The 24,830-nt window shown below is 54.8% G+C and overlaps 2 protein-coding genes and 1 long non-coding RNA gene across 6 annotated transcripts; 2 read left to right on the top strand and 1 right to left on the bottom strand.

The window, feature by feature from the left end:
* Positions 1–9,052: 9,052 nt before the first annotated feature.
* BLCAP (BLCAP apoptosis inducing factor) lies at positions 9,053–18,552 on the bottom strand. 2 transcript variants are annotated; one of them, XM_058679315.1, is made up of 2 exons: positions 18,432–18,552; positions 9,053–10,991 (listed from the first exon to the last, which is right to left on the bottom strand). In XM_058679315.1, exon 2 carries the CDS (start codon positions 10,816–10,818, stop codon positions 10,555–10,557), a length of 264 nt encoding a protein of 87 aa, XP_058535298.1. In that variant the 5' UTR covers positions 10,819–10,991; positions 18,432–18,552; the 3' UTR covers positions 9,053–10,554. The 2 variants fall into 2 exon arrangements, with proteins under 2 accessions (XP_058535298.1, XP_058535297.1); XM_058679314.1 differs by lacking the exon at positions 18,432–18,552 and adding an exon at positions 18,175–18,407.
* NNAT (neuronatin) lies at positions 12,612–14,210 on the top strand. Of its 3 annotated transcripts, none has more exons than XM_012927230.2 (3): positions 12,612–12,759; positions 13,677–13,752; positions 13,981–14,210. In XM_012927230.2, exons 1-3 carry the CDS (start codon positions 12,688–12,690, stop codon positions 14,208–14,210), a joined length of 378 nt encoding a protein of 125 aa, XP_012782684.1. In that variant the 5' UTR covers positions 12,612–12,687. The 3 variants fall into 3 exon arrangements, with proteins under 3 accessions (XP_012782684.1, XP_004585856.1, XP_004585857.1); XM_004585799.3 differs by having other exon boundaries at positions 13,677–13,757; positions 13,981–14,182; XM_004585800.2 differs by lacking the exon at positions 13,677–13,752 and having other exon boundaries at positions 13,981–14,182.
* Positions 18,553–18,562: 10 nt separating the features above from the next.
* On the top strand, positions 18,563–22,399 carry LOC131482952 (uncharacterized). Its single transcript, XR_009247421.1, has 2 exons — positions 18,563–18,699; positions 22,299–22,399. It is a non-coding gene; the product is annotated as an uncharacterized LOC131482952 (long non-coding RNA).
* Positions 22,400–24,830: the final 2,431 nt, after the last annotated feature.

Below are 24,830 nucleotides of genomic sequence, written 5' to 3'. Positions count from 1 at the left end.
TTGCTCAAGGCAGGATGGGAACATGAGCAGGGGTCTGCTTACAGGACAAGAGAGCTGGGGCCAGCACTGTGACATAGTAAGCTAAGCCTCAACCTGCGGTGCCCAAATCCCACATTGGCGCCCACTTGAGTCCCAGTTGCTCCACTTCCGATTCAGATCTTTGCTAATGTACCTGGGAAAGCAGTGGAAAGATGGTTTAAGACCATGGGCCCCTGCAAATCACATGGGAAACCCAGAAGTTCCTGGCTCCTGGCTTTGGACTGGCTCCACTCTAGCTGTTGCAGCCTTTTGGGGAGTGGACCAATGGATGGAAGATCTCACTGTCTCTTCTTCTCTCTACTTTTTCTCCACCCACCCATTCACCCACTGAAACTCCTGTCTGCAGGCCCTGATTCTTCTTGCATTGCTGCGTAACTTCTGGAGAACCATTCCAGAGCCTTTTTGGTCAAAATAAAGAGATGCTGACCTTGAATAGTTCATGTCAAGGCCATCACAGTGACTGGGTCCCAAACAGCTTACTGCTTGTTGCACGGTGCTGAGAAACACATGAAATTGTGAGATATCTGCCCCCAGCCACAAGACAGGATCAAACCGGTGCTAATTAGAGCTGCAGTCAGCATGCACACAGGTCAGGGAGGTGTGCCCACAAGAACACTGAGATCAAGTTACTCACTAAAAGGTAAATAATTCAATTTTGTCCTATTCACTCAAATACACATGATTGCCCCAAACTAATTTATCTACCTCCCTACTTGATCCCTACCCCTTCTGGGAGGCCGGCTCACTAATTGTCTCCATCCCTAATCACTCAATTACGTGACTCCTTCCCCTCAGAACAGTCAGGCTGGGGTTGTTCTTTCTGTTATGATAAAAATGAACATGCTGTGGATCTTGTTCTTTTCCCCTCTCTCTCCCTAGCTGACCCCCTCCCAAACTACTCTGTGATGCCATCGGCTGGGTCCCCCCTCACTGTCCAACACTGTGCAGTTGGCTGCGGGAGTGGTGGGCAGCTCAGGGCTTACCTTGACCTCCAATCTCTGCACATACTCCCCTGCTGACTGTTTCCGTGTTCTGCCAAGATTTCCCAGGCGTTTCACTACTCTGCTAGGAGTCTCTGCCTCTTCCCGTCTCCAAATGGTGGTGCGTTCCAGGCTTGGTTTTTGCTCTCTTGCTTCCCCACCCATCCTCATGGCTTCAAAATGCTTCCCAGAGACCCATCTGCGGCCTCATCCACTTTCCCACTCCTGTCCCCCAGGAGCCAGTCTATGGAATTGCTCACACTGGGCTTGAGAGCTGGTGCATTCCCCACCTTCCCACCACGCCATGAAGATACCTCCGTTGACTACCACTGGATTTGGAGTCTGCCTCCCCCACTGGGGCTCCCCATGTCATTAGCAGAGCAAGGCAGACATAGGGGTCATCCTAAATGCCCTCTCCTCTCCCTGTCCATCTTCATTCTGTCCAGCACCAAGTCCAAGTGCAACACATGGACTGGGTTCAGATCCTGTCCATGATGACAACTGGTACCCCTAAGTTTCCTTGCTTCCCTACTCATTTCTCCATAGAGCAGTCGAAGCCTCCACTCTTACGGAGCCAGGGGTCAGGTTCGTCACTCTCCCGGGGCAGCCAGAAGTGCGGACTTGAGCTCCAGTGCTCTGCCCAGCCATGGATGGCTACCTCTCTGCTCTCCCCACTTCTGAGATTGAGCCTTTTGCCTGGGCTATACTGCTGCTTTCTCATGACTGGACTTGGTCCAGTAAACTCCCTCCCCTTCTTCCTGACTTGGCTGGGAGTGTCGCCTCCTTGGGGAAGGCCTCTCAGAGCTGGACAAGAGCAGTGCTTTGTGCTGTACCCCTCCAGTGCTTCACGCCCTTCTCTCAGGGTGCTTGTCCGTGGTAGCACTGGGCCCCAGTGTGTGGAACTGTCGCACCAGCTCCTTCTCCCATCCCCTCACACCAGCTCCATGAGAATGGGGATTATGCCCATTTGGATTCATTCTTCAAAGTATCTCCAGGGCAAGGCACACTGTGGGACACACTGTCAGGGCCAGCTTGTTGCTTGTGAGAGTGGAAACCTGTGGCATTCAGAGTAGGCGCTCACCACATCCATGCCCAGCGGCCCAGTGGCCCAGCAGCTTGTTCCCAACCTTAACCTCCCCTCCCCCCCTGCAGTTTTCTCTCTGGGTTCCTTGAGGAGTTCTCCTGGCCCCCTCCTGTCATCAACACTCTGACTTCTGTCCCCATCACTCCCCAGAATGCTCGCAGTTAAAGCCCCCAAAGCCTACTGATGACCAAGTCCAAAGGAAGCCTGCGGCCTTTATCTTACTGGAACTCTCCACTGCCTTTGTCAGTGTTGAGTCCTTTCTCCTGGAAACCCTTCATTACCTTGGTTGCTGCAGCAACCCTTGGAGTTGTTTGTCACATCTCTTGGGTCCTTCCTTCTTGCTCCTTGGTTGCCTGCCCACACCCCCAATGCCTCTGCCAGTGTCTGTGGTACCCCATGATTCTGCCCTGGGCCCTCTTCTACTTTTCACCCCAACCCTTCATCACCCCACACTACTCTAGGTGGTAAGGTTCCTGGGACCCAGACCAGGACCCCAGATCTCTGGCGCAGTCCACTCTCCTGCCCTTGGCCTGGCTGTCCCAGCTCCCAGCATGCACCCAGAGCACGCCCTTGCCACCAGGCCTCGGCTTGGTCTTCTTGCTCTGACAGCGCTCTTTCTTTTGGCTAGCGTGTCTGCTCCTCTACCATGTTCTCTGGTCCTTTTCTTTCAGACCCCACTGGTGTCAGCCAGTCCTGTCCTGTTTGGTGGTGAGTCACATCTCACAGGGGCCATCTGTGGTTTCTGGCTTCCATGTTTGCTTCCCTTACACCATCTGCCTCCTTGGAGCACATTTCCCACTGCCTGTCTTAGGTGGCTGTGGTGGGACCCCAGCTTTGCTTCTCTATGGAAGCCACAGAGACCCCTCCCTCAGGTCCCGCCTCTTCCCACTCATGTCCTTCTGCGGTTGCCCAGTCACAGGCCCTGCCAGCTGAACCCAGGCTCTGATTTTAATATCTGTCCAAATATGAAGGAAATAGAACTATTCAGTGTCAGGGAGATGCCACCAGGTAGAACTGCTGTTGAGATTCAGAATAGAGAATTCAAGACTGAGATCTTGGGCCCAGCCTGATGGCCTAATTGGTTAATCTTTCCTCTGCAAGCATCAGAAATCCATACGGGCTCCAGTCATGTCCTGGATGCTCCACTTCCCATCCTGGATCCTGGCTTTGGATAGGCTCAGTTCCAGCTTTGTGGTCATTGGGGAGTGACCAGCAGATGGAAAATCTTTCTCTGTCTCTCCTTCTCTCTGTAAATCTTCCTTTCCAATAAAAATAAATCTTAAAAAAATATTGTGATCTTCATTTTGCCTTTGCCTGTTCCTTAAATGAAGGTGGGGCATGGCAGGTGAAGCCCCTTGCCTGTGACACTGGCATCACATATGAGCACTGGTTTGTTTCTGGGCTGTTCCACTTCTGATCCAGCTGCTTGCTAATGGCCTGGAGAAAATAAGCAGAAGATACCCAGGTCCTTGGGTCCCTGCTACCCACCTGGGAGACCCGGTGAAACCTAGCCTGGCTCCAGCCTAGACTGACATTGGCCAGCATGGCCATCTGGGGGGTGAAGCAGTAAGCAGATCATCCTCTTGCTCTGTAATGCTGACTTTTCAAAATAAATTTTTTCTTTTTTTTTAAACCTATCTATTTTATTGCTTACTATTTCCTCCTTATAAATGTGCTTCTCTGGGTTGCAATTTATTTTTCTGTGAAATGGGACTAATAATGTTGGCTCTCTGGTTCCCTGGAAGGCAGAAGTGGGGCTGTGATGACCACGAGAGACAATGGCCATGACCCCAGGGCCTACACAGCAAGGTACAGTGCCAATGCTGAGTGCACAGTGCACTTCCTGAGCCCCAGATAGTTGCAACTTGGATTTTTATTTCCTTCTTTATTCCCTGGAAGTTGTCACAAAGTGTTAGTGGTAAAAATAAATAAACAAGCAAGTTCACCATCTGTTTTAAGACTTGAGTTCAAGCAGAAAGCAATGACCCTGGTCCTGCCTTGCTGGCTACGGGCAGCCAGGTGCCTGAGGGTGCAAGCCCAGGTCAGACCCGGCCCCAGCCAAAGCAGGATGGAACGGCTGCTAATTAAAATCCAGGTGAGCATCAGGGTCAGACAGAGACCTCCCTGGGAACACAGGCATCAGGTTCCCTGGTAAAACGTATATAATTCAGTTCTGTCTGTTCCCATCAACACAGCTAATCCCTTCACTATGACACTTAATCCCACATGCGCAGCCCCTGTCTCTGGGCTTCCAGCTCGGCTTGCACAGAGTGACCCCTCTGAGGGTGGTGTGGAGAGGGGGGTATGTCCTTGGGCCCCAAGGCAATCATCTCAGCCCCCCTCTCTCTCCTGCTGCTTCCTCCAAAGACTGTGACTGAGACCCCCAAAGGCCAGGTCCAGGGGGCTTGCCTGGCCTCCATCCGGGGGCCCCTGTAGCCTTCTGGGTGCTCTTCTCTCCAGGCTGCTGGGATCTCTGTTCATTTGGTCTCTTCTCCTGTTCCTGGGCACCATCCCCCTCCACCACCCATGGTAGGTGTGGGTCAGCTCCAGCCTGGTTTTGTGTGAACCGGATCTTCCCCTGGTTCTGCATTGATCCTTGCTGGGAGATGCCCTTTCTTCTCCCAGGGCCTGCCCCACTTGATGACAACTCTGATCAAGACCATCCATGCCTGTTTTCCCGCCATGCTGTCCGTGTCCTTTGATGTTGTCTCATGAGAAGGGACAAAGTGTGGGACAGCAGTGGGGAGCAGAGGGAAGTCCCTCTGCTTTCCAGTGAGACAACAACCATAGGTCTTATAGGCAGGGGTATCCATTGGGCTGGGCTGTGGCTGCTGTCTCTCTGCCCTTCTTGGAGGGCTGCCACTGAGGGCAGCGGGGGCTGGCAGAATGTTTGACTTTGGAAGAGGTGGTGAGCTGTACAAGTTGTGGGGAGCTAGGCGAGTTGTTGGCCAAGCAGGGGACTCAAACCCAGGCCTTTGACCTCCCTAGAATAAGCTAGATCTCCATGTTCCTTCTCTTTTTAGGCTATTGACTTTCCAGAGATGTAGAAAGTAATTAAAAGGCTTCAGGTTCGATGCGGTAGCCTAGAGGCTAAGGTCCTTGCCTTGCACGCGCAGGGATCCCATATACGTGCTGGTTCTAATCCTGGCGGTCCCACTTCCTATCCAGCTCCCTGCTTGTGACCTGGGAAAGCAGTTGAAGACAGCCCAAAGCCTTGGAATCCTGTACCCGTGTGGGACACCCAGAAGAGACTCCTGACTCCTGACTTTAGATCAGTGCAGCTCCAACTGTGTAGCCGCTTGGGGAGTGAATCAATGGAAGAAAGATCTTCCTGTCTGTCTCTCTTCCTCTTTGCAAATCTGACTTTCCAATAAAAATAAAATTAATCTTTAAAAAATAATTACAGGACTTCACCCCAAGTTACTGACTTACAGTCCCCCCAGCAATGCCTTCTGCTAATTCCAGCAGACCCAGCTGACAGAATGTGGGCATCGTCTACCTTGGAGGCAGCCCGGGGCCCCGCCTCCTGATGTGAGCTTCTTCAGGAGGGCGAGGCACCAGCTTCTCAGAGAAAGCCTGGCACCGGCTTGCCCAATGAATGAATGAGCACATAAGTTAGGGGATCTGATTCCAACCCCAAGAGGCCTGTGAGGGCTGGGGACAAGAGCTGTGTGACAGAGCCAACACTGTGGAGGTGGCCTTAACGCTGTGGCAGGTGTTGGGGTCTCCATTTTATAGGTGATGGGGTGTAGCCACAGAGGCCAGCATGAGGTCTGCAGCTCCTGAAGGCCTTGGTTCTCCATGCCCACTGCCCAGTGCCTGAACCCCTGTCCCGATGTCCCACAAGGAGCCTAGGGACTTGTCTGCTGCTTGACCAACTCTGGGTTTCCCCTGGAGTCTACCCTACTGATCTGCCCACCCAGATCCAAGGTAACTTCTGCCCCCATTAAGCCTGGCATAGCACACTGTCTTTGTGCAGGCTTTCAGGAAGGCCCTGGGTGGCACAGGAGAGGTACTGGGTACACAAGCTGGCCGCTCCTCCATCAGGGTCATCTTCCAGCATTCAGTCAGTCCTCTCCTCTTTTGTGAGCAGTGACTCTTCTGCCCGTTTTGGAGTTGGATGCCTGCGACTTGTGTTCTGGCTTTCCCAAAGCAATGACATATGGACTGCTCTCTCTGGTGCCCTCTTAGGCAGCTCCTCAGTGGCAGCTAGCTTTCTCTCAGTCACCTTTCATGGCCACCTGCTTACCCAGTCCTTAGATCCACTGCTCCACACTCCTAGGGATCTGGATGGGGCAGGGGCCTTCTTACCATCTCTGCTGCCCTCACTGCTCAAAAAACTCTGCCCCACATGCTGGTCTTGCTGATCACTCCCTAATCCCACCAGATCCTTGACTGTGATGTTTCCAGGCTAGCTGGATGTTGGAGTTCTCAGGACTGAGTATTTTTGGATTTGCCACCAGCACTTCCACCCTGGGCCCTTACTATCTCCCAACAGTTAGTTCTCTAGCCTTAAGCAGACTGATCTCTTTATCTCAAAATGCCTTTTCAGTCTCTGATTCCAGGGCAGCCACATGTGAACAGTGCTTCATCTTAGTTGTCAAGCCAGCCTCATATCTGGAAGCAGAGAGATGCCCGATTAGATGTTAAGAATTACTTCACTGTTTCAACATTTACACTTGTCCTCCAGCCTGAACGTTGGTCCTCCAAGGCTTACACCAGACATTCTGAGACTCTGCCAGCACCTGCTACCGTCCTCAAGGTCCTCCCCTTTCCCATCAGTGTGGAGGACTTCCTGAGGGCAGGAACCAGCCACTTTGTCCAGCACCTGGTGAATGCCGAGGTCTTGTTCTGCTTGGAATTTTGACTTCCTCCGAAAGCGAGCAGATGATGGCTTGGAACGCATGAGGCATGGGCAGTGGCCCTCAGGAACTCAGTCTCCAGGTTCCACGAGCAGCACTCAAGCCAAGGCTTAAGGCAAGTGCATCTTCAGGGAGAGGACAGCCAGACCTGACAGTGTACGGCTACCTTCTCTAGGTCTGGGAGGCTGCTCAGGTGCAGGGAGAAAGACCTCCCAGGAGGTTAGGGCTGGGAAACTGTGCTTGCTCCAAAGCCCGCTGTAGCTGTGAGGAAACTGCGGTGTTCCCAGTCTTTTGCACAAGAGATGTCTACTTTTCATCTTTCATAAAACAAAACAAACAAAACAAAACAGGCCCTCTGCCTGAGCAGCATTTCAGCAGCCGGAGTAGGAGGGGATGCAGGTGGGCTTGCTGCTTTGGCAGTCACCTGGGGAGGGAGTGGGCTGTGGGATCTCTGGGCTGGGGAGGGCTGCATACTTTCCTGAGGGAGGCCTGATCTCAAACAGAAAGCTACGTCCTCAGGGAGAGCCAAATGCACAACATTCTTGGTTTCATTAATCATCCAGGTGCCTGCACAGGAGAGGAGCAGCACAAAAGTTGCCTTGGCTTATTTACTGCACCTTGTGGAATTTACAATTATCTATTTAGTTAAGTCTTCCCACAGGCTAGGATCAGGGAGAGTCAGGTTTGGGTCTTGGCCCTGAGGTTCCCATGGGCCCACTGCAGAAGGGGTATTGTGTGTATAACAAACCATGCTGTCCATCCATGTCCATAGCTCCCCAGTTAGGAGACTGTGTAACCCCCAAGGTATGCGGAAACTCAGAATAATTCAGAGATCAGAACACAAAGGAATCAGATAGGAGAAACACACGGCAGATAGAATCAATAATCATCTGCTTTGGTGCAAATGCCTTTTATGTGGACAAGCCTTTGGCAAGTTGTGATCAAGAAGAGAGGGCACTGCTGAGTAAGACTGGGCATGAAAATACCGAGCGGAGGGGGCTCAAGTTACAATGTGGGGATGTAAGGGTGGGGACAAATATACTCAACTTCATGGCAATAAATGAACAGTCGAGAAAGCCAGTGGCCTGGGAACTGGCCAGAGGCCAGAGTCTTCTCTGGAGAGCCTTGCCATGGCCTACCCTGTGGTCAGGCAGTGTTCCTAGTATGCCTCCTGGGAGGAAGGCAGAGAGGGCAGAGGCGGCTGCCCCGCTCCGGGCCCTGACCAGCCCTTCCAACGTCCTGGGGAGCATAGCCACCACAGGCGGCCGCACCCTCTTGCTCTCCTAGCCCTTAGCTCAGGCCTGCTGGCCAGGCAGCCAGCTTATTTGTTTTCCCCTTGAAATGCCATGAGGGGTTTCACCTTATTTTTCTTTCAAAAGTAGTACCATTAAAAAAAATCCTTGATGATTAGAGCTCCAGCTGTCTTTTTTTTTTTTTTCTTAAAGATTTATTCATTTTTATTACAGCCAGATATACAGAGAGGAGGAGCCACAGAGAGGAAGATCTTCCGTCCGATGACCCACTCCCCAAGTGAGCCGAAACGGGCCGATCCGAAGCCGGGAACCTGGAACCTCTTCCGGGTCTCCCACGCGGGTGCAGGGTCCCAATGCATTGGGCCGTCCTCAACTGCCTTCCCAGGCCACAAGCAGGGAGCTGGATGGGAAGTGGAGCTGCCGGGATTAGAACCGGCGCCCATATGGGATCCCGGGGCTTTCAAGGCGAGGACTTAAGCCGCTAGGCCACGCCGCCGGGCCCGCTCCAGCTGTCTTAAGCTGTTTGTCAAGGGGTCAGTTACTCCACTCTCCTATGGAGGGAAACAATTCCTAGTGGGAGGCCATGGAAGCTGAGAAATACCAACATCTTATCCCCGGAAACTCCAGGCACCCCACTCTTCACGGCCCAGCCTGGTCCCTGCCCCCAACCCTCTCCCAGCCCCACCATCTGCTCTCCAGAGAACAGATCAAATTTTCAGGCTAAGGTACTCTGGCGCCAACGACTCAGTCTCCCCATGCTTCCCTCTGCCTCCCACCAAATCAGAAACCCAACACCACTACCCAAATGGACTGTAGCCACATACAACCACAAAGTAAAGTTTATAAAGCTTTATTAAACATTTCAAACAGCTGTGCAACAAACACATCAGAAATGAAAGCTCCAGAACAGCAGTCCAAATGTTTCATAAGTGTGGCTTTGCAGTCCCGCTGCCTAGATGGACTGCCTCCAGTTCTGTCTACCTCTGACCCACCTCCCTGCCTCCCTTCCTCTCTGCCTCCTCCGACAAAGAGAGATGGACCGTTCCCAGCAGAAAGACAACCACACTACTGGCCCCCAGTGGGCAGGGGCCTGGAGAAGAGTCCCGTTGGCTGCCACTTGGTACTGAAGTGCAGAAAAAGAAAACAGCAGGTCACAGTCACAGTCTTCCTGTGTATGCTTCAGAGTGTGCAGTCCGTTTGCGCAGGAACGAGAAGGCTCCTGGTGGGAAGATGCTGGCCGCTGTTCCCCTGCGTCTCATCTGACACTTCGGAGTCCAGTGTGCCGTTCACTCTGCAATCCGCATGCTCAATAAACACTGCAGCGGCACCTACAACAGCTAGCTACGGCTACACCTCAACATCAGAACACGTCCCATAAAGCTTCTGTAAAAGGAGTAAGATCCCTGTGCACCTGTACGCATATACACACAGACACACTCATGGCATGCCAGGAAATAGCCAAACTCCTATCGAAGGGGTTGTGGCTGCCATAAACACACAAGTTCTCCCATTCACTCGGCCTGGGACCACTAGCGCTACACGAACACGCCACATCTCAATCCCGCAGGGCATGCATGGGGCCTGGGATGAGGCCCCCCTCCTGGGGATGGTGGAGGAAGGCAGGACACAGGGCAAAGGTGAACGGGGGCTGGGTGAAAAAGCAGGAGCCCAGACTCCAGGGGAGAGGGCAACATCCCTTGGTTGCTTCTTTCTTGAAAAGGGAGTGGGTAAAATCCTGCAGACATGTGGGCATGGTTGAGACAGGGCTGTCTAGCCTGCCGAGCAGGGAAAGGAGGATGGAAAAGCGAGGCTCTCGGGCATCAGCAATCTCTTCAGACTCGAGATAAGTGCAAAAATGAGCCCTGTCGTGGACAGGTGCTCCCCCAACAAGGAAAGGGGCAAAGATAACTAAGGGGAACCAGGAACGGAACTACACTCTTGGGAAGGAAGGAGACTGACGAGGCGGGGTTGGGCCAGGACAGGGCTGGGGATGTCACAGGAGGTGATGGGGAGACTGGCATTTTATCTGCCCAAGGTCATGCTGGGGCAGCTGACCAGGATGGGCACAGACTCCTCAGTGACCATCCTGCCAGCTGGGGCCAAGGTGGGAACAGAACACACACACAAACACAAGCCCACCCCAGACTAGAGGACTCTATGACAGAAGCACCGGTCAGTGCTGTTATTCACATTATAAGGATAACATCACAGGCCAAAAAGGCGCCGCTGGGAATGTGGCACCCGCGGGGCTGCGGGATTTGAAACTCCAATGTTTTAGGACCTAGGTCAGCGCCTCCCCTCCCGTCTTCTGCATGCCTGCTCAGCGGACAGGGCTGTTAGGTGCCCAGCACGCCAGGGTCGTGTGCAGACGCTGGCAGCGGGGAGTCGGAGCAGTGGTACAGGAAACAGTTGCCCCAGCAGCTATAGCAGATGAGGAAGAGGGCTGCCAAGAAGACCAGGGCACAGATCGTGCAAGGCTTCCGCTCCAGGAGGAAGCTGAGCAGGTAGAAGCCCATGAACATGGAGTGGCTGAACCACAGGGCAGGGTTGAGGGGCTTGGGGATGAGGAGGACAGGCAGCAGCCACTGGAGGCAATACATGATCTCTGCTGAGCAGGGCCTCGCCAAGGCCGCCGGGCACTGCTGCAGGAGCCGCCCTAACGGGAGCCGGCGCACACACGGCTGCCCTCCGCGCTCTTCCACCCTCACTCTCCGGGAGCTGAGCCGCTCTGCTCTCTGGCTGTCAGCCCGGGATCACCAAAGCAGCAGGGATCCTGAAGAGAAAAGTCAACACAACAGACAGACACACAAAGGACAGACAGACAAAAAACAAAACAAAACAGGAACAGAATGTATACTTATTTGGGGAAATGGATCATGGTCAACAACGGCAAACGTGAGCACCCCTTCCTCCCTGCCCACCCGTGGGGATTCAACTCCTCTCCCAGATACCAGCTCAGGGAGCCCCATGGGGTGCCCACCCTGGGCTTCTGCTGGGGACTCCCAAGAGGGTACTTCGGCATGGTCTGCACAGGGCACTGGCTTTGCTTGGGCCTGGCCAGCAGAGATCACGTGTCACCTCCTGGGGCTGTGGCCTGTCCTGGAGGGCCCAGACCTCTCAGTACCGCCCTGTGGGTGCCATGGGACTCCACAGGATCCAAGCTGTGCCCTCGTGGGGAACCACAGGGCTCTGTAGCACCTGTCTCTCTCAGCAGTGTGGAGGTGCCATCCCGTCTGCTGGAGCCAGCAAGCAATGAATGCACCTGCCACAGCTCTGCTCCTCCACAGCCTGGGCCAAGTCTGCCTTTTCAATCAGCCCAGTACCTTTTTGCCAAGATCAGTGAACTTCTTCAAAAGTCAACGGAGAAAAAAAAATCACTATACTACTTGTCAAAACTGAACTAGCTTGGATCACTACACCTCTATCTGCTGCTGGCCCTCAACAGAGCCTGACCTCTGTGAACTTTTAGTCAAAATTAATTTTCTAGCGACACAGGGGCAAATGCCAGTTAGCTCCTGTGCCGAGCAACTTGTTGGAGAGATGTACTCTGCATGCGCGGTCCCGCTTCCCGTCAGATAAACCCACGCTCTGGAATGACTCTCCGCCCTAGCTCTGCGGGCCGCCTTCCTCCTGGAACCCGGGCTGCCACAGCACCCTTCCTTTGGCGGTAGCGGTGGAACTCCCGCTCCGCGCTTTAGCAACCAAACGCCACTGCTACGAAGAACCGCGCAGGCAACGGAGGAGGCAAACCTGCCAGGATCTGGGCGGGGAGCAAAGGCGGTGGTGGACCTGGCCAGCGGCAAAGTCTCCCGAGCAGTCAGACCACTTCCCAGTAGATCTCATCCCCACAGCACAGAAAGGGCGCCCAACCTTCCCCATCCATCCCTGGCGCACAGCAGACCCCCAGAGGGCTATGCTCTGGCTCGGTTCCCTACGGTAGCCACCAAGGACCCGCCGTTTATGAACAATCAGGGGAGGGTTAGGCATTCAGGGACCCCTGGGAGGGGGCGGCAAAGGACACCGGCTTCAAACTCACGGCCTGTTAGGAAAAAAGGGTTGAGCGCGTTCCCAAGGTACCAAGGATATGGGGCAGAGGACCCGTCCCTAACTTTGCCCGAGGTGCGGCTCTCGTACCCAGAGTTGTGGTCCCTTCCATTTTATATCAAAATGCATAAGCGGGCAAGGCAGAATCTTCTGGAAGGGGGCTAAAATGGAATTCAAGAGGCGGGGGTCGGTGTGGAAAGAGGAGATGGATCATTTTTTTTTTTCCTCTCCTGACGAATGAGCGGCCCCTGCCACCCCTCCTCACGGAACCCCCCCGGCGGGCGCGCATGCGTAGTTGGGTGGCGGGCGGGTACTTAAGGCACGGCCGCCGTGACTGCGGCAGTGCGCCCAACAGCGGACTCAGAGGGACCAGCGGACCTCGGCGAACCCTCGCTTGCAACCGCTCACCCTCAACTCTCGGAATCATGGCGGCAGTGGCGGCAGCCTCGGCTGAACTGCTCATCATCGGCTGGTACATCTTTCGCGTACTGCTGCAGGTAAGTGTGCCGGGGGACCCGGTGGGAGAGTACTCCCACTGCGCACACCCTAAACCCACAAACCCGTGTCCCGATTGCCGCCTTCCCGACCCGTCCTATCCCTATTGCCGCGATCCCTGCCCGAATGCCGCCGGCGGCACTGCGCGGCCCCCGCCCGTCCCCCGCGCCCTCCTCCTCGCGCAGACCCTCCCTAGCGCGCCCGCGCCTGGCCGGGAACAAAGACTCGGGGCGCGGATGATCGCCGAGGCTAATAGCTACCTACGTGGTAAGAAAAACCCGCTACATCCAGGCTCGACCCCAGGAGGGAGGTGGGCGCACTTCTGTACTTCCAGACTTCACAGCTCTCATAAAGAAGATTTTATCTTAAAAATTGCGCATTGCGGGGAGATCTTTTAGAAAAATATGTGTGTGTACACATACATATGTTTATATAGCGCTCACAGTGGGACGTAAGACAAGTTGGGAAAAGGCACTTTTCAGAAAATCACTTTGCCACCCTCCCCCCCCCCAGCACATGAGAGGAAAAGTAATCCACAGGGGGAAAAAACGCACATGGCAGGAAAAATAACTCAGATAAAGCACGTGGCACAAAACAAATGCATTCGATAAAAAGCGCATTGCAGAAGAAACTAGACAAAAGAGCTAGCAGAGAAAATGAATCAGACAAAAATGCTTTGAAGAAAACAGGAAAAAGCCCTTTGCAGGAAAAAAAAGGGGAGGGGGAGAGAGAAAGCTTCCAAAACCAGACAAATTGCTTTATAAAGACAACATCACACAGAGGCCAAAGTACTCTGTGTAACAAGAAATTGGAGGAAGGTGCTTTGCACATAGAGTCATTTGCCCTAGAGACTCCCTTTGCAGGAGGAATTCCCTGCTAAAGGGATCCTTTGCCAAAGGAATCGCATATTTCCTTCAAGGTGTTCCTGGAATGCTGCATTTACTGGGTAGGATTCGCTTTTCGAAATCCTCCAGGGACACAGCCCATTGCGAGAAGTGAGGTATACCTAAGTTGTGGGTCCAGTCAGCTTGCCGCCATGCAGCTCTCAGCACAGTTGGACAAGCTCCAGCTGCCCTGACTCGTGGACAAGCTGCGCCCGCCCGCCCCTCCGGCTCGGCTGGACGGGCGGGCGGGCGGGGCCGGGGGCGGGGCGGGGTCCGCAGCTCGGCCTATGGGCTGCGGATGCTCTCCACTCAGGGCGGGTCCTGGGTCTCTCCCCGCAGGTGCTCAGGTACTCCCTGCAGAAGCTGGCGTACACCGTGTCGCGAACCGGGCGGCAGGTGCTGGGGCAGCGCAGGCAGAGAGCCCCCAATTGAGGCCCCAGCTCCCAGCCCTGGGCGGCCGCGTCATCAGGTGCTCCTGTCCATCTGGGCCAGCACAGGAGCCAGTGCCGCGCAGGAATAGGGGGTCCCCTGTGCTCCCTCGTCAGAGGAGCACTTGCCAAGGTCAGTGAGGGGCCAGTAGGTCCTCCGGAGAAGCAGCAAAGCCCATGATGACGTTATCAGGCCCCTTTCCCCTTTGCACCGGTCCCACTGCGGGGCGGGGGCAGGGGGGAGGAAGGATGGAGGGAGCAGGCCTTTGAGATCTGCGTGTAGGCACCACATTCTGATCGGGACCAAGTCGGGACAGCGCCACACCAGCCAGGGCCACACCAGCAGGCCCCACCCGGAGATCCACACACTACACCAGCCAGCAGCATGGACCTCCGGCCGCCAGCAGCTGAAGCCCCAGTGCAGCGGAGAAGGCACCCAACTGTGTGCCCGCCGGGCGGGGCGGAGGGAGGAGGCTGCACCCCGCGGGTCTTCGCGTGCTGTCCCTGGCCTATGGCACATGCATTCCAGCCTTAGCCGCCTTTCACTCTCCATTCCTTTCCCCCACTGCCTCAGGTGCCCATCCCCTCAAAATGTGTCACTCAATTTGGACCTATTCAACCAGCAAATGACCCTTGCCTCACAAAAACACCTTCTCCGAGCCCCGCCCCTCACTGACCTTGCTTTTCCCCGGTCTCACGCTGTTGTGCTTAATATTGTGGTAGTCGCTAATTGTATCTGTGTGCGTTAGTTGTGTCTCCCCAGCTAGATTGTAAGCTCCTGGAGGACAGGGACCGCCTCTACCAAAAATAAAAAACCAGTACCTCCCCCGCCGCGCACTGTGTCCCCAGACCCTGCGGGGCGGCGGAGGCACACCAAACACTTGTCTCTTGTTGCTTCTTCTACGGCACCGCCACAGTTCTAGGATGGGGCTGATGGCCTACTGTGGAGTGGGCTAATGCCTGGTGGGGGGGGGCAACAAAGCGGGAATAAACTGGACTCTCACATACCCGGCCCCACCTCAAATGTCCTGACATAAAGGACTGTGTCTCCCTCCCCAAAGACCCCTTTCACTGTGGTCCCCAGAATAAGGGACTCCTCCTCCGGGAGGGGGTGCCTTTGTGGGCCTGGGACAAGGGTCAGGCAGGCCATCACTTCAGTAAGGATGGGAGGGGAGCAAGGTGGCAGTAACCCTGACTGGGGTGCACAGGATTAAGGGATAGCTTCAGGGCACATGGCTTGGCTCCAGGCTTCCATCGAGGGACACCTGGGAGAGGGAGAGGGAGGGGGAACCGGCTTGGACCATGAGTTTGGAAGATCAGGCCCCAGACCTACCTCCATCAAACCACTGTGCCTGCTCCCTGCCTGGCCTGGCTGCTCTCTAAGGCTGCCTTCATTCCGCCCCATTCACCCTTCCCACTGTTGGGCTCCCTGCTTTTTCAACCTGGCCTCAAGCCCCTCCCTGTCCATTATGTCAGGCTGGCCTGGCCTGCTGACCACTTCACCAAACGGCCCTAACACCTGTTCTGGCCCATCTCTGGCGCTCCATGTCTGTCCCCGTCACTGTCACCTGTTCCTGGGTCAACACCGAGGCAGGGAATTGGAGGCCGTAAATCTTCCCTCCTGCCACTTCCTCAAATCCCTTAGTCACAGTTGTCACAAACATTTTGGAGCACAAGGTGCCTTACCCCTTTGAGCCTGCTCACCCCTCCCTTCCCTGAGCTCCCAAGTCTCTCAGTCCAATGTCCAGCCCCCGAAGGCACCTGCACCTTCATTCAGCACTGCAGATGACAGAGGTGCTCCAGCCCTCAGCTCAAGCGCCCATGAGCTGCGAGGCGTGGTCTGAGCCTTCGTCTTCCACAGGCTAGGCTGCAGCTGTTTCAGCCTCCAGTTGAGGCAGCTCTCCTCCAGCCTCAGGGGACTCAGGGGGTCACAGGGCGGGCCCCAAGACAGAGAGCTTCTGTGCATTTCCACACTAAACTCAGAGAACCCCAAACACACTTCATCCTGTGAATGCAGAGCCTCCCAAGGGTGTGCCCACCACCCCACCCAGCTCAGAGAACAGGGAGCTGCCCCCACCCCCTCTGCAGCAGGGCTCTGCATGTGGCTGTGATGGGACAGACTCCTGGGCATGAATGTGTCATGTCAGAACCCCCCACTTTCACCCCCAGAGAGGAATGTGTGCACCTCCCTTCCTTCAGTTATAAAACGTCTTCACAAGCTACACCAGGAAAACATTTTTATTCTGACAGAAAACATGGGGAGGAGTTGCCAGTGGCTCGTGACCTACTGCAAAGCCTTTAGCCCGCAGTGCTCAACTTCTCTTTTTTCTAATCACTACGGCCACAAGCTTTGGCCTCCGAAAAGCCAAGCATAGAAGAGATGAGCCACAAGGGTATGAGGGCGACCTGGTGGGACGCCAGCCCAAGACGACTGCTCCTTCTTTAATCTAGGCTGCTGAAGTGAAGACTGGGAATGGTGCAGGTAGGGGTCCTCAATCTATGAAGGAGCTGCTCTGGGACTGAAGGAAGGGTAGCTTTTTTTGGGGGGAGGGGGGCAGGCCGGATGCACACTGCTTGAGCTTCAGCTGTGCGCTGCTGGCAGCAGGCCTGAGTCAGACTAGACACTCATTTCCAAGCTTGCATCTGCTGAGGAACCAAGGGAGTCTGAAGCTGCAATGGGCTTCTCCAGGGAGACGTGTGTGTATGTGTGTGTGTGTGTGTGTACACCCCCAATCTAATCAGCCTGTTCCCAGGCGACCTCTGACTTCCTCTACACACCCCAGAGGCCTGCTGTCACCTTCTTGTTGGGGAGGACTCCTTTACTCCTCCCTCCTTCCCCTCCCACGGGGCTCCAACCCCAACAGGATGCGGATTCCTGAGCGTTCCTGGAGCAGGAAGTCAGGAGGCAGGTGACACACGGTCCTTGGTCTATCCCACAGCGACAGGCTTAAAATGGAATGATTGTGTTCCCAAGATAACAACACAAACAGATGGCCTAGGCCCAGATTCCTCGATGGAACATATTACAGACATGAAGGTGCGATTGGTTTTTGGCAGTTAACTCCAAGATCGGCGTTCGATCTGGAAGCCGGCTGGGTTTCCAGGGACTCAAAGCGTTTCAGAGACTGGCTTGACACTCAGTAGCCTCCCATAGAAGACACACACACAGCAGGGCTAACCAAAGGCATCAGCATTTAAGCTGCACTTGTTTTGGGTAGGTAGGGGAGGGGGGCTCGGGGAGGAGGGAGGGCGGAGGGCAGGGGAGGGGTCCAGGCTTTGGTGCTGCCGTGCAGAAGGCTGACCACCGGATGGCTGGACCGTGTCAGGCAGGGCCGGGAAGCCGTCCCCAACACACCAGTGCCCTGGAAGGGATAAAAGACGATCCGAACCTATAAACAGAAAGGCTGTTTCTTTCCTAGGCCAGACCCCACCCAGTCCCACAACATTAGGGGACAAGAGCGAGAGAGAGCGGACACCACCCCCCTTCCTCCCCGCCACCCCAGGCGGCCTGGAAGAGGAGCGGGGGTCAAATGCCACCGTCCCTCCATCCCCACCCCCTTTCTTCCTTCGCTAGCCACGACGGGTGTCAGGCATTCCACTCCTACAGCTCCCCACCCCAGCCACCCCGGAGCCACTCCCCGCACCGAGCCGGGACGGGGAGGAACGACCGCCAGGAAGCCCAACGGAAGGCTAGCACTCCAGACGCCAAAGCGGGGGACCCGCGGGGAACAGGGACCCCTTCCTTCTCCCCTTAGGCTCCTTCTGATAGCTGGTGGGGGGAGGGGAAGGCTCTCACAAGCTGGGGGGGGATCCAGGGCCGAAGGGGGGAGGGGGATGGTCGCGCGCCCCAGCCCCGCCCCCACCCCGGGAGGGCGCTGCTGACCTTGGGAGGTTGGAGCGAGAGCCTAAGGAGACCCTCCTCTCGGGATCCTGGAAAGGTCAGCACCGGACCACTGGGCAGGGGCGCCCCCGTACCCGGGAACGCGGAAGGAAAACCCCAGGCTAGGATCTAGCGACGCCTAAGGTGACCCCGAGGGGACAACATGGCGGCGCGGCGGCCCTGAAGGCCTCTCCGCCCGCCCCCGGGAGGCTGCCGCCACGGTACCTGCGAGCCCTGCCATGGCGCCGCCGCCAGCGTGTCGGTCGCTGCCGCAGCCGGCCTCCACCTCAGCTCGCCGCCGACGCCGCAGGAAGCCGGGGAGACGCCCCCTCGGTCTTCTCGGCGAGCCGGCGGAGGACCCCGCCTGGGCCCGGGCTGCCCACAGCCGATGCCCTGCGCCACGGCACTACATGGGAGGGTTACCCTCGCCCGATGTCTCCCAACATCTTCCCTTGGAGACAGGTGGAAGGCTCTCTGAGTACTTTGTAGAAATTGTGGCTGGCCTGAGGGCTTCAAGCGCGAAGAGCTTTTAATCAGGCGCATCCTGGACAACTCCGAACCCGGCCCTGCCCCCTTCGTGGTCCCCTCGCGCCGCGGCAGCAGATTGTGATCCCGACTGTGTGAGAGCAGGGCGGCGTCGTGTTGCCGTGGCTCGCAGGGCCCTCGTGCCTCGTGGCTCGAAGTCCGTGCCCTCCCTGGCCCTGTCATCCCACACAAAGGGCCTGTCCCATAATCCCATGACTGTGGGAAGTGAGTGCTGTGAGGAAACCCAAAGATGGTTTTGAGGAACGAATATAGGGTGAAGGGAGCATCTTCTGGGTTAGGTGGCATTTCGCCACGAAACCAAGGAATTGCTGCGGGGAGGGGAGGGGGCAGCAAATGTTCTAGGCAGTAAAACCCGATTTGTCCTGGGATCGGATGTGGGAAGGGAGCAGAGTCCACGTGGTGGTGGGGTCTGTCTTCCAGGGGGTGACGTTAGCCGCCCCTGAGCACCAGGACATCCAGATGGGAGCCTGGGGCGGGGACAGGATGACCAGGCAGTGTGTGATGGGAGCTGAGGGGGGGACTGGTGACCAAAGCCTTAGGGCCCTGCACCCATGTGGAAGGCCCAGAACAAGCTCCTGACTCCTAGCCTCTGGCCCACTAAATTGAGGCCGTCTGGGGAGTGAACCAATGGATGGAAGATCCTCTCTCTCTCTCTCTCTCTCTCTCTCTGTAACTCTGACTTTCAAATAAATAGCTTTCTGAGTGAAAAAGGAATGGCACCACTGGGTTTGGGAAGGCAGGGAGTTTGTGGACTTTATAAGTTTGAACAAGAAAAAAAAATTAATTGGCTTATAAAACAAGTAGCCTGCGTTTAGTGGCAGATGAGTGGAGTGTGTTGACTGTTTAAGACCTGGGTTCACTCCCTTACATGGTCCCTGTGTGGCTCGCAGGCCTCTGCCCACAGGCCTGGAGGGGAGCAGAGGGGCCAGTGTCATACTGGATTGTGGCCTCTAAAGTTCTCGTGTGGTGCTGGTGGCAGAGGTCTTGGCACCACCCCTGAGGAAACCCGTAGTGTCTGTCGCAGTCACACACACCCAGCTGCAACTTGGCATTTCCTCTCGTTGGCGTTTACCCAAGGGCAAGGTGCCTGGGTTGGTATCAGGACTGTGTGATAATGTCCATATCAGGTAGGACACTGTACTGGACGCAGTCAGATGTCCACCAACAGGGAAACTGGAGCAGGCTCTTTCCAGGGGGTTATGGTTGGCCTCCACATCTGCAGGTCCTTCATGAATTCAACTGTGAATCAAAACTATTCCTTAAATATCATTGTCAGTGAGGGGTCAGCATTGTGACTCAGCACATTAAGCCACCACCTGTGATGCTGACATTGCAAATGTGCATCTGTTTTGAGTCCCGGCTGCTTCACTTGTGCTCCAGGGTCCTGGGAAAGCAGGGGCTCCAGGTGCTTAGGCTCCACTCACCCACATAGATGACCCAGATACAATTCCAGGCTCCTGGTTTCTGTCTGGCCCAGTCCTGGTCATTGTGGCCATTTAGGGAATAAACCAGCAGATGGAGGATCTCACTCTGCTTCTCTCTAATTCTACCTTAGAAAAATTAAGTCGCATATATATATATATATATATATACATGTAAATGCATATATACATGTACATATATGTATATTATGACTCGTTTATTTTACTTGAAAGAATTACAGAGAGATGTAGATACAGTGATGTTCCATCCTCTAGTTCACACTCCAAATGACTGCTACGACCAGAACTGGGCAAGTCTGAAGCTAGGAGGCAGGAGTTTCTTCCAAGTCTCCCTCATGGGTGCAGGTGCCCGAGGCCTTGTGCCATTCTCCGCTGCTTTCCCAGTCCATTTTCAGGGAGCTGGACCAGAAGTGGAGCTACTAAGATGTGAACCAGTGCCCATATGGGATGCCGACATCACTGGTGGAGAAATAGCCTGCTACACCATTGTGCCAACCCCACTAAATCTTTTTTTTTTGAACTTGTCTATGAAACAAATTAAAAAAAAATTTTCCCTAAACAGCACAGGATAATAACTATCTAACAGCATTTACAATACAAACTTTTGAAAAATGTTTATTTTTATTTGAGAGACAGGAATCTTTCATTTGCTGGTTCATTCCCCAGATGGCTGCAACAGTCAGAGCTCGGCCAGGCTGGAGCCTGGGAGCTGGGGCACAGCCTGGGGCTCCCTTGCAATTGGCGGGGACCCAAACGCCTGGGAAGCTTACTGCTTCTCAGGGTAGGAAACTGGAGTTGAATGTGGAAGTGGAATTTGAAAGGAGACACTCTGATGTGGGATGTTGGTGTCTCAAGTGGTGTGTTTACTCCTGCACGGAGTGCCCACCCCTTGAGCCCCTGCAGATGTTGGAGCCAGCCCTGGATGTTACATATAAACGAAGCCCCCATGGATACGTGCGACACCATGAACATCACACAGGTCAACAAGTTGGTGGAAAACGAAAGTCAAGACTAAGTTTATTTTGGTTCAAAAATACTTGAAAACCGTGCGTAGACTAAAAGAAGCCAGACACAAAAACAGTTCATACGGTGTGACTCCATTCATAGAAAGTTCAAGAGCAGTTTTCAAGTTCAAGTCTTACCTGTGGTGGTGATAGGTCAAACAAGTAATTTCTGGGAGCAGGTGGGGTGTGGGGCCAGGAAAATAGTGGAGGCGCTTTTCTGGAGCTCTGGAAAGGGGCCGTGTCTGAACCGGGCTGGTGACTGCCTTGGGGAAATCCCCATCAAGATTTGCATCCAGTTAGGAGACTTTGTATGGGTTATGTTTCTAGGAAAAAAAATCAGAATAAAAGGAGGGGGCCTTGCCATCCTGTGGAATGTGACAAATGTTGCTGAGCAGGGAGCAGAGGGTCTGGTGGAGTCGAAGTGGGAAGACATCCCCCCAGGGACTTCCTGCCAGGCCTGAGCCTTGGCAAGGCCTCCATGGCCCACCTGCCTTTGGCGGGGCATCTCTCAGTGGAATTGGATGCTGTTCAGCTGGCCTCTCTCCTCCTCTCCAAGCATGGGCGCAGTGGGCACTGTCCTCCAAGCCCAGTCCCAGGTGGCAGGATGCTCCTGACTGACTTGGGGAGAGGGGGCTTTCTGCCCTAAGGTGATGCCATGAAAGTCTCGGATACCTAAAAAGGCTCTGCTACCCAACTCACCCAGGGCTCCTGCCCTCCACTGTTCCTGGCCTTTGAGGGCCCTTGGTCCATACCACCATTCTCCCTCCCTGGCCCTGCCCCAGTCTCCTCCCTGCTCTGTCTCTCCACAGCAGGCGGGTCACTGTCCTCAAATGCCTTTATTGCCCATCCTCCTCACCGAGATCCTTCTGACCCCAGATCCCAAGGATAAATGCCACCTCCCCCAGAAAGCCTTTGCAGTCATCCAGGAAATACTTATTGGGCCCCTGAAATGTGCCAGGCATGGTGGCTGGAGACCCTCAATAACAAAGTAAGAGTAAGAGGAGGGCTTGGGGAGGGGTGGGGAGAATCCAAGTACCTATAAAACTGTGTCACATAATACAATGTAATTAATAAAAAAAAATTAATGAGAAAAAAAAGTAAGAGTAAGAGGAGGAGGTGGAGGAGCAGGAAAACAAGGAGGAACGGAGGGAATGAAAAGGGAACCGGGAGGGGAGGAGAGGAGAGCCGTTATCTGCAGTCTGGAGAAACACGGATATTGCGTGGCCATCGCACCTCACTTCCTGTGTCTGCGAGCCCCCACCTGCCCGTGAGTTCCATGAGGGTGGGGAGCAGGTAGTGATTGTGGAATGAGTGGCCAGGCCAGGCTCTCACTTCTCTCATTCGTCCTCTGCCTTAGCTCGTCCCCAGGTCCTCCAAACTGGGGCGACATGGTACAGACTCCGGAAATGGTGACGTCAGGTACAGAACAATGTTTTGTGAAATGGAGACACCACTGTCTATGTTTTAGCCCTCTGTGTAATGAGTCGCTTGTTGGAAAATCCCCATAACTTCCTTACAGAGGCTTAGAGTCAGGAAAGTGAAACCCGTGATGGAACAAGCATTAAAACAACCAAGAAGCTACGTGATTTCATATGGCAGCCAGGAAGGTTATGACGAAGGTGACCCAAGCGTCAAAAAAGCTCCGAGGCAGCGCAGGCTGACCCAGAATGCCAGGGTTTATATGCCCAATCCTACGTTTACTGCATGTGCTGGGAAAAACTTAGCCTGTGGTCACAGGTGGGAAGGTTGGCCGCGCAGGGGCGGGATTGCCAGGCGGTCCCGGCTCAGTCGGCTTCCAGCTGCTCTCACTAAGTACTGGAATCTGGCTAGCTGACAGGGAATCACAGCCCAGGCATCTGCTGGATGCCGGGAGAGGGCGCGACAGGCACTCCAACGCATGGGCAATCCTCTTCTTCCTGGAAAGCTACCAGCGCCGCCCTGAGGGCACCAATGCATGAACACGGAACGTTTCCGACACTGGAACTTACTGCAGACAGATTCAGACGACCGCAGGCCCCGCCTCCCCGAGCCATGGCCCTGGGAAGGCCAACATCTGCCATTACTACCCTACGGGGTCCTGGCCGGCTTCTGGCCTCACGTTGCCCAACTGTTCTCTTGGTCAGCTATTATCTTAGTCAAGTCTGTGCTGACACCTAGTGGTCAGTTGGGGAACTGCCTCACCTTAATTTCATCAATTTATTGATACTATTAAGCTTCTGCTACGGTGTTGGACGTTGACTGCTACAAAACTGTCCTAATTTTTAATGCAATCTCACTTAGCTTTTATTACCTTTATTTGACAGAAAAGGAAACAAAAGTTCAGAAAGGTGGAGTTGCTTAAGGTGGCACGGCTAGGGATGATGGTGAGATTTGTATCTGGGCTACATGGAGAAGGTCGATTTTAATCCCTTCAGGGAAGACCGTTGGGAAAACACGATAACCTCCTTCTTTGTACAGGGAATAAATAGAATCAATAGGGAGGGTTAGTCACCAGGCTTAGATTGGCTGTAGAGCACCTGTCTAGCGTCCCCTGGACAACTCAAAATGCAAGGAGCTCATCCTCCCTCTGGCGCCCACTCCTCCTCCCATGGAGCCCAGTCCTCCCCCAGAAGTGGGCTGGGCGAAGCCTCGACTCTGCAATTCCAGCTGTTGTCTGCGTAGTCTCCCACCTCAGCACAAACACCGAGTGCCTAGTACCTGCCAGCTGAGTATGCGCGGTAGTGGCACTGTGCGGTAGCTGTTTTGTGGCGGATTCTAGAAACAGAGTTGTCGGTACTTGCTTCAAGGTGAGAGCGTGTGGAAAGAATTCATTGTTGGGGTTTGGACTTGACAAGTGGGTGGACTTAGTAAAGACCCTCACAAGGGCCAGCATCAAGTTCGTCTCGCTTCCCGATGTGTGTCACCCTGGGTTCAGAGATGGGCAGGGGCGGTGAGGGCACCAGCGACACAGGCTTATTTCAAGTCCAGGTGCCAAGTTTATTGCAGCCCAGCGGCAGCTGTGCTCCAGGTCAGGACTCCGATGCGCTGGCGGCATTGGGGGGTGGGGTGGGGTGGGGAGACGCACGATTCACCAACATGTGCCAAGCCCCAGTCCAAGGGCTAGGCGTGGGATGGGGCAGCTTAAGGTCAGGGGAGCGGAAATGTACTGGGATCCGGGAAGGTGAGCACCACCAAGAGCAAAAGCTATAGACTCCTCCTTCAAGACCTGTGCTGCCTGTGGCACCTGCCTCCTCAATCCTCCCAGGGGAGCTGAGATTGCCGGAGGCCAAGTGATGGGCTCGAGGTAACCCAGCTGGGAGGAGCAGAGTGTCAGACTAGGCTATAGGCTTCGGATTCACAGGGAGGCGGGCACGTGTGCCATCGCTGCTGCCTCCCAGTGTGTGGGTGGACCGGGAGCAGGAAGCGGGAGCAGAGCTGCAACGCAAACGCAGGCACCCCAAGAAGGAATGTAGGTGTCCCAAGCAGTGCGTCTTGGGCAGGACTTGAACCTCCAGCCCTGCAACTAAACTGTATCTTCCTCTCCCCTGATAGAATTTAAAATCAATGTGGCAGAATTAACATATGATTCTGCATAAAGCAGAATCTGACTGGAGTGGCATGAAGATGTCAGGCGGGCACGCTCTGGACAGAAGGCCCGCAGAGTGCATGCTCAGGAGTCAGGGTGGATCGTGGCCGCCAGGGCAGAGCGGGAAGTCAGCATGAAGCTGGCACAGAGCAAGTGCGTGAGAAGTGCCAGCCTTCGCAGTGGGCCTTGGGGCACAGTGGGTTAAGCTGCAGAGCCTGTATTTCCTATTGGAGTCTGCTTCTGACCAGGTGCCTGCTGGTGTGCCAAGGAAAGCAGCACAAGGTGGCCCAAGTGTCTGGGTTCCTGCCACGTAGGAGACATGGA

This window comes from Ochotona princeps, chromosome 22 (assembly GCF_030435755.1).
Source record: "Ochotona princeps isolate mOchPri1 chromosome 22, mOchPri1.hap1, whole genome shotgun sequence".
In the NCBI taxonomy this organism is placed as follows: domain Eukaryota; kingdom Metazoa; phylum Chordata; class Mammalia; order Lagomorpha; family Ochotonidae; genus Ochotona; species Ochotona princeps.
Note: the sequence above shows the minus strand (reverse complement) of the source record. Positions and strands in the feature narration are given on the sequence as shown.

What these genes read in the sequence shown, in the direction of transcription:
- BLCAP (XM_058679315.1), bottom strand. Translation starts at nt 10,818, where the DNA reads ATGTATTGCCTCCAGTGGCTGCTGCCTGTCCTCCTCATCCCCAAGCCC.
- NNAT (XM_012927230.2), top strand. Translation starts at nt 12,688, where the DNA reads ATGGCGGCAGTGGCGGCAGCCTCGGCTGAACTGCTCATCATCGGCTGG. An exon ending in TCTTTCGCGTACTGCTGCAG is followed by an intron (nt 12,760 to 13,676) that starts GTAAGTGTGCCG and finishes ATTTCCTTCAAG; the next exon opens with GTGTTCCTGGAATGCTGCAT. An exon ending in GACACAGCCCATTGCGAGAA is followed by an intron (nt 13,753 to 13,980) that starts GTGAGGTATACC and finishes CTCTCCCCGCAG; the next exon opens with GTGCTCAGGTACTCCCTGCA.